This window comes from Chiroxiphia lanceolata, chromosome 15 (genome assembly GCF_009829145.1).
Source record: "Chiroxiphia lanceolata isolate bChiLan1 chromosome 15, bChiLan1.pri, whole genome shotgun sequence".
In the NCBI taxonomy this organism is placed as follows: domain Eukaryota; kingdom Metazoa; phylum Chordata; class Aves; order Passeriformes; family Pipridae; genus Chiroxiphia; species Chiroxiphia lanceolata.
Genome location: NC_045651.1, coordinates 3,282,725 through 3,295,581, shown reverse-complemented (window position 1 = coordinate 3,295,581; position 12,857 = coordinate 3,282,725). Strand labels below are relative to the sequence as shown.

General features: G+C 42.0%; 1 protein-coding gene across 11 annotated transcripts in view; it reads left to right on the top strand.

Annotated features, from left to right (window-relative positions):
- LOC116794177 (ankyrin repeat and KH domain-containing protein 1-like) overlaps window positions 1–12,857 on the top strand; it is a 100,397-nt gene that overhangs the window by 53,907 nt on the left and 33,633 nt on the right. For all 11 annotated transcript variants that reach the window (XM_032702609.1, XM_032702618.1, XM_032702617.1 and 8 more), the window contains exons 12-15: window positions 467–594; window positions 759–902; window positions 1,535–1,637; window positions 9,908–10,651. In XM_032702609.1, coding sequence (XP_032558500.1) covers window positions 467–594; window positions 759–902; window positions 1,535–1,637; window positions 9,908–10,651 — 1,119 coding nt within the window. The remainder of the gene's footprint in view (window positions 1–466; window positions 595–758; window positions 903–1,534; window positions 1,638–9,907; window positions 10,652–12,857) is intronic.

Below are 12,857 nucleotides of genomic sequence, written 5' to 3'. Positions count from 1 at the left end.
TTAAGGGTTTTTTGAATTTCATGTAGTTCATGATAGAATGAATCATAAAACATTTTACTAGTTACTGTTCCTACTCTGTTGTATAAATTGAGAGATTTGAAGGACGGTAAATATTTTAGTTTCTTTAAAAAATCACTCCCTCCTTCAGAAAAAATACAACAAATAGCATCTGAAACAGTAGCAATTGCACCACATAGTGATACTGTTCAATGTTTAGAATGAACATTTCTCTTACCACTTCCAAGCCCACTGTTAGTGTTTTAGCTGCCTTGTCTTCCCAAGGTGAGGAGGAGGAGGGTGTGTAGAAGCCAATCAGTTATTCAAAATCCCTTGCTTTAGAAGTGTGTAAGAAATAATAAGATATGAAGAGTAAAGTTTATCTCTATTCCACAAAATACAGTATTTGTTGAAACTTTCTTTTAGACGGAACTTCCTCGTGTCTAATTCCAAGATCATCTCTTTCCAGGTGCCAACGTGAACAGGGCTACAGCCAACAATGATCACACAGTGGTGTCCCTGGCCTGTGCTGGAGGTCACCTGGCCGTGGTTGAGCTCCTCCTGGCTCACGGGGCAGATCCTACTCACCGGCTCAAGGTATCCACTTACAGCTCTCACTTACCACAGCTACTGAAAGAACCACAGAACTCAATTCATGGAGTAGTAAATTGGCAGATTTAAACCATAGAATCATCTCTCACGTGCTACACCAGGGAGCAAAACTCATCTTCTGGCTTTTTATTTCCAAACTCTCACTTCAGGATGGCTCAACGATGCTCATCGAAGCCGCCAAGGGAGGACACACAAATGTGGTTTCTTACTTGCTGGATTACCCCAACAACGTGTTGTCAGTTCCTGCAGCAGACTTGTCCCAGCTCACACCTCCATCTCAGGATCAGTCTCAGGTAAGGCATGAGGAGTTTCCTTAAAATAGCACCATCAATGCTGCAAATGGGCACTTCCTTAGTAGTTAATTTAGGTGTAAACATAGACAGTAAAAGGCATTTTTAAAAGTCTGCATGCAGGACAATGACAGAGTGAGTTGGTGTGACCTGCAGGGACCTGAAGAACACATGAACTTTGTTCCCTTTTCTGCCCCTTGAACAGGATAGTCCCAAACCTAGAATCTCAAAAGAATAGTATTTTCTTGTCTGTGTATACTCAGTATTTTGTTTCAACAATTCTAAACCCTTGTGACAGCACCCCTCAAATGGTGTTGCTGATTTTGTTTGTTATATAAAAGAAATTTTTTCTGTAAATTCAGAGTTCTGCAGGGAGAGGTAGCTTTCTAGTGGAGTTAGTTGAATAAAAGCCTAAAGGAGTTTGGGATTTTGTGCAGAGTAACACAGTTAACTTTGCCATATTATCCCCAATAAAATAGCTCGGGGCAGGTCATACCAAGGGGTAGCTTAGCATGCACAGTTTGGGAAGGGTGCACTGGTGTGTGCTGTAGATCTGTATCTTTGTATGAACACTCCCAGATCTGGTCCATCAGCAGGTGTTTTAGCTGAGTGTGTGTCTGTGCCTTTGTTTGAAGGTTCCCCGTGTCCCGGTGCATACGCTCGCTATGGTTGTACCTCCCCAGGAGCCTGACAGGACCCCTCAAGAGAACTCCCCACCTCTCTTGGGAGTGGTGAAAGGTCAGTATGTAGCCCCTCAGAGAATATATGTGGTTTGGAAACTGGTAGACTGGGGACCATTTTATTAGAGCTTATGCATAGCGTAGCCCCCATCAGTTCTTGAACACCTCTAACGAAGTATAACTTAAAACTGTTTTTCATAGTGAATAGTTTTTGCTTATTTTCCTGCATTCTACAGCATAGCAACCCTGGTTATTCTAATCTCATTATGCTCATTCTGATTTATTAGAATTATTGCTTATTCTAATTTTTTGGAAGAAAATGCTTGTGGTAACTGCCATAGTGCAGACTGATAAAAAAAAAAGTTCATAAACTCTAGGTGTGGTGTTAACTTTTGAATATTGTACATTGGTCATCTAGAATAGTTACAGCTGTTATCCATGAACTTCATATATCAACCTTTTTCTGTTTCTACAGTAGCAATGCAAACATGTTGGCACTGTAAAATGCCAATGCAGATCTACTTTACAGGAGAGTTTTTGTTGTATGTTAGTAATAGTTCTCTTGTAAGTAATCATAATATCAGGGGTTTTGCTTTGAACATGGTTGAACTGACTGGTTAAAACTACTTGCAGTCATTAAATGGCATTCAGGAAGTTTGTTTCCAGCTGTAACAAATTCTGTAACAAATTCTTCACACGTGCTCAGTCAGCACAGAAAGAGAAGCAGATTCTCAAGTGCAAAGTTACAAACTGCAACTCCTAATGATCTACAGTTTTGGATGGGGATCTTAAATACTACAGTATCCAAAGCTCTGTTAGCTAGATCTGCTTAATTCCTTTGTTTGAGGAAGCACTGAGCACTTCCAGGACAAACAAACAAACAAAGAGAAACCCCTTAGAGGCACAAATGAACAAAGAAAAGCATCGTGTACCTGCTGGTGTCTGAGCAGCTGTGCCCCTCTCCATGCCATGTGTGTGACCTCTCAGATGCACTTTGTCTCATTTCCTGGGATGTGCAACAATTTTGGATTTCATAAAAATGAGAGTACCAAACAAATGAAAAGAATATACAACTTGTGGCTCAGATAAACCTGCAAAAAGCTATATACCAGCACGTGAGCCCTTCCAGTTCAATACCTGTTAGCACTGCAGAGTGGGAGTGTTCTGGGAGCACGTTTTGTGGTGCTTGGGAGTCACTGAGGGTTTAGTTGATGCCAAGTCAGAAGACTGAAGTTAAAAGCTTAAATTTTCCTGTTATTTAATCAAATTACAAAAAGCAAATAGTTGACTGCAGTTTAGGAAACAGCTCTCATTGCAGACACCTTGTTGCCAATGTCAGCACATCCTTAGGTGTGTTTTTTTGCAGTACTGTGATGCTGGGACTGGCACAGAGAGGCCTCATTGTTTGCTGTGGTTCAGGACATGCTTCATGCATGTCAGCAAAACTCATCTGTGCTGCATTTCGGGAGGTGCAGCAATCCCAAATGTGTCAGCATTCCCAAAAACTGTGTGCAGAGCTCTCATGTACCTCAGGTCTTTATGGGGAAATGGTATTTTTGTGCTCAACACTGTGCTCACTGCAGGGCAGAGTCAGTGCTGTGCTGAGCTGCCATTTGTGACTTGTTACACACACGTGGCTTCAATCCACCAGACTTCATCACTAAACTTCTTGGGAGGCAAGAGGCAAAGTTGAGGTGTGTTCATTTATTTCCAGGGTGGGGGGAGCAGTCAAGTTCCTGCATAACAAAATACTTTACCCTGGAGAAGACATTGCTTGCCTTCGGTTGGGAGTAGCCCCTGAGTTTTTGTATAAATTATGAACTACTGGGAGTCAGGGGAGCAGCACTTTGCCTTCTCAGCCTCAGCACAGTAAGATTTATTTTTTAGGGACCTGTGTGAGTTTTGCAAGAAATACAATAGTGACATCTTGTTTTATGAAGAGGTCTTGGCAAGTCAGATGTGAAACTTGAACACATTTAAGTGTCATTGGTACAAGTCAGATATGACATGAGGTTTTCCAAAAGAAATTGATGGTCTGATTTTGAATTATAGTATTATTCTTCAGTAAAGCAAGAAGGCATATGGGCTCATTACCATTTGAATAATTATTTTGGCAGAGGATTTAATATCAGTGTTTAGCAACTGAAAAAAAGAAACACTTCAGAGCTGATAATGGATCCAGAGAGGCTTAGATAAAGGTTGCAGGCCAAGATGGTACCTTGGAATGAACTGAAGACAAAACCAGGTGAAAGAAAAAGCAGTTCATGGGACTGACCAGACCTCAGCTCCTACATGCTTGGGAAGGACTGGTTTTAGTGCACTTTGTTTATCATGTGTCTGTTGTGTAAAATGAAATCCCAGTGCAGTTCAGCTCTCTGTGCTTCCATGGGGAGAGGCAGGACATCCCTTCCTTGGCAGGTTGTACCTGCTGCTGCCCTTGTGGATTGCTCAGCAGGAATTGTGGTGCAGCAGCTCAGCACAAAGAGGTTTTTGGGCAGAAAACCCAAAGTGTGCTGTGTCTGCAGGCCCGAGGGTCTGTCCTGTGTGACCCCGTGAGGGCTGTGCTGCAGCTCCACCTGCACCTGCTTTTGACTAATGTAAGGTGTTTTTCAACACATCAGAATTTAAAGCAGTCTATTTTTGGACACTGAGGTATCAGGGGGTTTGTAAGCTTTTCCCCAGGTTTGCTTTAGTTCATAGTTATTCTGGAATTGTGCTTACAAATTAACTAATTGGCCTTGCCTGAGTGCTTACAACCTGCCAACCTGCTGTCATTAGACTTTTCCACTGCTGTGGGCAGTAACTTGCAGCGTTTTTCATTTGGGGTGCAGGTTTTTTTTAGAATTCCACAAGACCAAATAGTCTTGTTCAAGTGAAAGCTGCCCGCATCTGCCTTTGATCCCTGTGAAGGAGGCCACAGTTCCCTTAAAGTCAAGTAGTACTTTTGGAATCTGTAGGCTTTTTAAGTTAGTCCCTCAATATATGGTACCCCTGGATCCCTGTGCTAAATCTAACAGTCTGATGGTGTGGAGAAAGAAAAGAAAGACCATCTCTGTGTAACTTCAATAGCTACAAATTCAATCAATATTTTTTACTCCAATATCTGACTTTTATGCCTAATACTGAGTTGCATATCCTGGCAGAGATACATTGTGTGATTTAATTGAAATATAGGCCAGGTTAACAGTCAAACCAGGAAATTATGTGGTTTTCATTGAGGTGAAGGCATTAGAAAGGCAAGCTGGTATTCCTGCTTTTCCATTCTGACTTCTTCCAGACTTCCCAACTGCACAGTCCAGCTGCCTGCTCGTTGTGTCTGATCAACTCTTGCCCTTTCCTCCTGGAAATCTCCTTCCTGGGTCAGCAGCTGGCTCAGGAGTCTGGGATGAGTTCCCAAGGGAGCTTTCACTGTCTGTGCCTCCTGGCTTTCAAACTTTGCTAACACTTTCTTTGTAGACTTAAAGACTTCTACTGCTCTTCTCTGAATCCTCAGCAGTGCAGGCAGGTGATTTAACACCAGCACATGTGTAGGTCCCCAGGAGCACAAGTGTGTAACAATCTTTTCATGGTGGTTTGTGGAATTCTGCTCCTTTGAAGCCTCAGTCACCTCCTTGCCACTGACTAATTCAGTTACATCTTAGCAATTTTCCAGTTAGATACCATGAAGCCACCAGAGGAAACCTGGGAAGAAGACTAAGATTGGAAAGTAGCTCAAATTTTTGAATGGCTGAAAATTGAGTTCAGTTTGGCTTGGATTTATCCATTTAGCTGTTGCCTGTTGGATGGCATTGCAACTGTTCCCTGCAATTTTCCATAGAAACAGCTGCAGAAGTGACAGAGACTGGCAAAATTACTCCGTGGCTCCAGGAGGAACATAGTGAAAATACAAACTCATCTCAGCATTCAGCCTTCCACCATTTGTCCTCTTCTTTATAAAGAATTCAGTATGTATTAAAAACCATGTAGCAGATGAATTTACTTGGGAAAAGTAGGCTATTTTTTTTGCCAAATTGGCCAGATTATATAATATTTGTACTTTGCATTTGTATGTATGTGGAGTTACTGGTTGTTTCTCCAGGTCCTTAGAGCTGAATTTCTGACTGATATGAATTTACAGTTAAACACAGTATTTGCATGAAAATTCAATATTGAGTTCATCTTACTCCTGTTAATGAGGCTGGTGAATTTTCATTGCAGACTGCAAATTGAACTGTCAACTTCTGAGTGAAATCAGATTTTAAAAAGAAAAAACCCTAAAGTGCAAGAACAGTGGACAAGCAATGCTGTTAACAGAGCACAAAGATGACATGGTGATTCATACAGATTTATGTAACAGGGTCTCCAGCTGAATGGACAAATGTGTATCACACAGCTGACTTTTTTCTTACTGTTTTGGGGGGGTTTTTTTGCTGGGAAAATCTTTTGGACTTCAACTGTTTGGATTTAGATCCACTTTTTTGTAATTTAACAACTTCAGAAACTAAGGAACCATCAAGTCTTAGAATGTCATCTCATAAAATGTAAAATATAACAAAACTGAAAGGACATATAAATGAGTTCCATCTTGGGAGAAATGACATTCTGTGGATTATAAGTCAGGGCTAGAAGAGCAAGTTCTATGAGAATCATAACCACTCAGGAAGAAATAGGGTGTCAGACTCGTTTATAGGCAGCAACACTATAAAGAGTGAATGTGTTCTAAACAAATTTCAATTAGAAGAGTTAAATTGCTTGAGAGAGCCACCCTGAGGAGTACAAAACTGAAGGGTATTTTTCCCAAACTCTTGCTCACAGTGTTTAGGGCCTTTAAATGTTGTTTGCAGCCAGAGGCATTAAAACCTGGTCGTGGTGTCCTCCCTGTGTGTTCCTGGCTGCTCCAGAGGCCGGGAATGATGCCTGGGAGAGGCTCATCAGGGTCAACAGGCTGTTCCAACTCGAGTCTGGGGGAGATGATCTGCAGTGTATGGGAGAAGTACAGGAGATTGCCTTAGGAAACACCTGTCTTTTCCTGGAGGGATGTGGACATGGGAGAAGGGGATGGGCAGCTGTGTTTGGGCAGAGTAGATCTTACCCTGAGTCGTGTATGTTGGTCAGAAACTTGGCTGAAGACATGTGCATGCTCTGCAGGAAACATGGTGAGGTTTAGCTGGGCAGGGTTGGACCAGAACCTGCAGGAATATGGAAATGCTGTTCACAAAATAATTTGGGAAACGGTCCTTTCCTTACTCTGGGGCTTTCCTGGCGTGACCAGAACCACTCTGGGTTTTCTGACAGCTGAACAATCCTTTGTCCTGTAATCCTGGTACCTGGGGGCAGGTGGTATCTGTGTAGCAACATGGAGATTTCAGTGATCTTCAGTCTAAACAACTTGTTTTCATACTAAACAAAAGGTCTCCTAAAAGTATCCAAAACAGTTGCTTTAGCCAGATTGGCTTCTTAATCTTGCTAGGTGTGATTTTATGGTAGGTTGTTGTGTGACTGATGCTTCCCACAAAAGACAGAGGTCTAAAATAAATTTTAAAAACAGGTTGAAGTGATTATTATCTGGCCTGTGATTTGATTCTTAAGTCTTACTGCACTTACGTATTTCAGAAGTGAAAGTACAAAGTGGCTTGTTCATAATTGCTACTGAAATGGGCACAGTAATTGTCACAATATTGTAATATAGAAGAGATTTGGATAAACCAGGAAATTGCTCCTTCCAGGACTATAATTTTCTATCCCAGTGTTTGCATATTCAGAGCTACCCACAATGTCTTCTCCACCTCTGGTTTGACCTGTCTGTCCAGGTGGACATGTCAGGTTTAGCAGATCTTTATTCCTACCCCTCATCCTCTTACAGTCTCCCCACAGTTACAGGTTGCAGCTGTTTTCTGGCCTGGAAAGGGTGATCTGGAACCTGAAAAGTGGCCCTTCTAACAATTAGAAGCTGATTAAAGTAAATTTCCGTGCCTCTGCTGGAACTTGAGAGCCCAGCTCTTCACTTGCTGGTGTCCTAACGCCTGTTTTCCAAAACTCTCCCATCTTTCCCTTCTGGTTCCCAGTCAGAACTGTGTCTGGGATGTGCTGCCTGCTGGGGGCCCAGCCCTGGCTCCTCTGCCCAGCCCAGCTCTCGAGGTGGGGTTGTGTTTCTGCTCTTTGCTTTCCCTTGTGCTCCTAGAAAAGCTTTCCCATGCCAGGCTTGTTTTCTCCCCAGGTTGGACTTAATTGAGGGGGACAACATTGGTACTTTATTCTGGGGGACTCTTTGAACTGCAGCTTTTCTTTCCTACAGAGTAATGAAAGCTGTCCAGACCTGCCAGGCTGTGGGAATGCCTTGTGTTAGGATGGGAATGACAGACACAGGAATCTTAGGGATGACATTGAACAGAGCAGGGCAGAGGGTTCCCATCTCAGCTGTGGTAGGAATTTGCAGTTTGGTCACTATAATGTTTCTGCTACTTCAGCAGTGGAGCAGCTTAGTTTCAAAACAAAGATACAGACAAGCCTTTCAGAGATATTTTTTTTTCTTTTTTTTTTTTTTTTTTTTTTTTTTTTGGTGAGTGCAAATACATATTTCAAGAGTGGTCTCAAAAACTTTACACTAGTTAAAATGAAAGGATAACTCTGTAAACTCTGAGTGCAGGACAAAGCCAAACAGCCATGGGTTACAGCAGCCAGCACAGAGCAAGGGATTGCTGGACTTCACCCAAATTCCTTATTTTCTGCTGGGAAATGGTCTGGGGACTCATTTATGCTTCAGAGACAAAAATAATAGTAGTGGTGGGGAGAGGTGCTCAGCTGGAACTACTGACCTGCCCAGAGTATGGAGCTGGAGAAGGAGCATCCTGAAGGGTCTCCAGTGGCTGTGGGATGTTGGGCTGTTACCTGGGGTTATTGAAGGGTGGCTGTGGGATGCTGGGTTGTTTCCTGGGGTTGGTAAGGTTCTGGTTTTTTCCGTTAAAATTAGATACAGTTTGCTTTCACTCCAGCAAGTCTGGTGAAGGTATTCAGCACAGAGTTGATTCAATTCTAAAACCTCACCTTTGTTTGTTTTTTACAATTAGTTCCTCCAAAAAAGGTTCATTTGAGAGTGAGGTGTGTGTGACTCCTGTTTTGACAGCAATGCAAGATGAAGTCGTTTGTGAATTAGTGTTTTGGTGAAGGATGGTCTAGAGAGAAATAAAACTGTGTTTTAGGAAACTTAATCCTTCCAGAGCTGGTAACTTGTCTGGGACCTAGTTCTTGCATCCAGACTTTAACTGTGTGATGTTTAGGTAACTTTATTAAACCCTGGCTCAAACTGTACATAATTTTAGTTCCCTTGTAATGATTAATTGTACGAGTCTGCTCTGTAAACACATTTTCTTCCTTTTTTTTCTGAGGCTTCAAATATTGCTGCTTGGGTATAGCAAATGACTTTTAGTGCAGGGAATTATTTGATCAGGCTGAAACCTTCCACATTTTTAATTAAAGTTTCTGACACTGAAGTCGTAATTGAGATTTTAACAGATAATAGGTTGCTTTTAGCAAGATGTGAGTGGAGTTTCCCAAATGTGGCTTTCAGGAAAGCAGCCATGAGTTTCCTTGAGGACAGTCAGCACTTGGGGCAGTGCTGCCCTGGCTTGGTGGGCCTTGGTGAAGGTTAGTTTTAAGGCCTCAATAGTGAATTGTTAATAGAATTGTTCAGAATAGAATAGCATTGTTCATTTGTTACTGGAAGGGGAGGTGAGCAAGTTGTTGTTAGTTTTGTCTCAGAGCTTTAAAAAAGGTGCTAAAATTTCACAATCCATTTGTATGCACTAAGTTTGCAGTGGCAGATTCTGTTTGTAATGTAAAGGTAATGTAAAGGTGTTTGGAGAAATCCCAGTTGCAAGTACTGATCTTATTGTCAGGTTAGTCTGCTCTCAACTATGGATTTGTAAACTTGCTGTTGGAAGTCAGCCTCTGGAAAATACTCTCAGTTTAATTGCTCTGCACACACAGAAGAACTTTGGGAACTCAGTAAATTATGTAAATTGCCTTGCTCTTCCTGCTGATTTCCCTTCCCAAGTGCATTGTCATGTATGTCAGAAACTGTAGAGGCTCCTTATTCCTTAAGATAAAAATAGCTGTTCAAAGGGCTATGAGGATCAATATTGAAAATTCCAGCTATATTCTTTGTCCTCTCTTGTCCTAACATGGAGTGTAGGGTTTGCCTTTCTGTGCTTTGCCAGATGTGCAGTGTTAGTTGTAAAGATTTTTTTAAAAAAATTTTTTTTTAATTTTTTTTTTTTTTTTGGTGGGTGAGAGGGGAGGTTTGGGGTATCTTCAGCATGGCATTTTTTCAAACATTTTTCATGTGCTTAGGTGCATCCAAGCAGAAGTCAAGTTCCCTGCAGGTAGCAGATAAGGACCTACTGCCACCTTTTCACCCCTACCAGCCTTTGGAATGCATAGTAGAAGAGACTGAAGGCAAGCTGAATGAACTTGGACAGAGAATTAGTGCTATTGAAAAAGCACAACTTAAATCATTGGAATTAATTCAAGGTGAACCTTTAAATAAAGATAAGATTGAAGAACTTAAAAAGAACAGAGAAGAACAAGTACAGAAGAAGAAGAAAATATTGAAGGAGCTGCAGAAGGTGGAAAGGCAGTTGCAGATGAAAACCCAACAGCAGTTTACCAAAGAATATTTGGAGACCAAAGGTCAGACAGACACACCACCTGCCCTGCAGCAGCAGTGCTCACTTACAGGGGTCTTCCCAGAAGTGGAAGCCGATAAGGGTCTGCCAGAGGATAACTTTTCAGGGTTACCTCAGGTTGACACAATCTTGTCTAAAGATGACGAGCAACACCAGTCTCCACCACCTGCTGAACAAATAGAGTTTGTCCCCATCCAGCCTTTGCCAGCACCGCAATGTAATTTTTCTGGTAACTTAGGTTATAATGGGACAGAGTCTCTTGAACTTCAGAAAGCATTAGGGAATCAGCAGAATGTAGGACAGCAGCAGCAAATTGCTGGGCAGGGGCTCTTAGTTCAAGAACCAGACGGATTAATGGTTGCCACTCCAGCACAGACGCTTACCGACACTCTTGATGACCTAATAGCAGGTGGGTTAAGAAATATACCTATTTTTGCATTAATTTGTGTGCTCAGTTTCCCTCTCTCTCCTTCCCTCCAAATACGTCTTGGGGTTTTCCAGTTTGGGAATACTTGCTTGAGAATGAAGTTCCTGATTAGTGCTATTAATCCTAACAGTGACTTCCAATTCTAACATGAGACTTTTAAATACCTTTTTTTTTTTTCTCCAAAGTGCAAAACTTCCTGTACTGGACACCTGTTTTAGCCCCTTTGGCCTCATCTTTTTCTGTGCTTCTTTAAAGCCTCGTCATTAGTAGTGCCCATTAGGAAACCAGAAAGCATGGCAGATTTGTATCTGCTGTAGAATTTTCTGTGCAGGCTTATACCTCAGTGACTTTCTTCCATGTGATAGCCATCTCTAGAAAAAAAAAAACAAATTGCTGTCACTTGTAAGGACAAATGTGCCCCTCTCCTTGCTGCTGGAGCTTAAACACAGCCTGGAATCCACACACGACTGCTCCGTTCTGTGACGGGTTATGTTTGCAGAGTCCCCCCTAAAGCCTGGTTGTATGGGAATATCTGCTGGTTAGATGTTCCACATGGCAAAAACGTGTCCTGTTAGCTGGAGGAAAAGCAAAAACCCCCAACATCCTTCCAAGTGTTGATACAGTGTTGAAGAGGAATGGGAGCTCCCACACATCGGGGTGTTTGAGTCCCCTCGTGCAAAAAGAGGGATCACTTTGGGTCACTTCATTTCGTGGATTTGACTAGGATTGAGGTTTGCTGCTGGAGGTATGTAGGATATAGCCAGTGTTGTTTGGTCTGTAGTTTTGCTTTTTTTCTTTTTTAATTCAGTGTTTTTCAACTTTTCTTTGTGCCTTGTGCCTGTGCCCCTGCCCATTATTTTCCTGTCTGTCTCCCCTGCCCTCCCCGTTTCGTGGTTGGTGCCCTGTCCTCTGAAGTTTATGTCGAGGCTGTAGAAGTGTTGGTGAGATCTGTGGCCAGCCATTCCTGGGAGCCTTGGGAATGGTAATTGCATCAAGCTCATGCAAGTTGAGACCACCTGTGACTTTGCAACCTCCCGTGGAACCCACAGTCAGTGGAGGAGTGTGGGGTGCTTGTACCACTCCCATCTGCTCACTGGTGTAACTCCAGTAAAGCCTCTTGTTTTGTAGAGCATTGGTGTTAGTTCCCCCTGTTCTGGCATCTGCTCCGTGGTGCTCTTCAGAATACTCGGCCAACATTAAAACATTCTCAATTTTTATTACTCAAAATTTTAGTACTGGAGTGTGTGAGGAGGAAAATTTGAATGGTTAATGCAAAGCATGATCAGCGAGGTCTTGATCTTCGGGGTAGTTGCAGAGAGTTGAACGTGTGTAGCACGAGGCTCTGGAGTCTGTACCCCCTCGAGGTCAGCAACTGGTGTTACATCCAATGCCCCCACAATGAAAAGTGCTGCAGTGTGAGAACTCTGCTGTGCAAAAAAAGATTGCAAACAACCAGAAAAACCATCTTAAAAATCATTAAAAACCCCTTGGATAGATATTGGTTCATTTTCCGAAACTGGTTACTGTTTTTGCTCAGTAATTAAAGACTTTTTTATGCCAAGAAGTGAGATTTCCTGATTTCCAAAGTAACTACAAATAGCACCCTCTTCTGCAACTATTAGAAAGTACATTTACAGAAATGCAACTCAAGGAAACTTTAGCTGGCAACTTACAGAGGCTTCTGCAAAAGTGTGTTGATGTTGCTTCATTGAAATATATTTTCTTCTTGAAATTCCTAAGTTTCTTTTACTTCTCTCCTCCCCAAAAAAAAAATTGTTGGGAGAGAGATAATTTTCTCAGTTTTTAAATCCAGACTGTGTAAAAGTGATCCCCAGGGAAATTATAAATCTGAGATAGAGTAAGATTGTGTCCATGTAAAAACAAACTGTAAACTTCCCTACTCATACTCTGAACTCTTTGATCCATATTTAAAGTGCACTTTTTTCCACAAACTTGCCAATTAGTCCTTAATTTTTTTAAAGAAATTCTGAACAGTAGAAACTGTTACAAGAACTGATTTTTATTTGCGTGCTACAGATCCAGGTAAAATGGTTCAGGGGCTTGTGCCTGGGAAACTTGGATTTTAGGAAGGTTTTGTCCCCTTAATCCCACTGCTGGAGCTGCCGTGATGGTGGTGAGTGACTCTGGGTTTCAAAGAGGTATGAACATGTCTGTTCCTGCTGAGTAT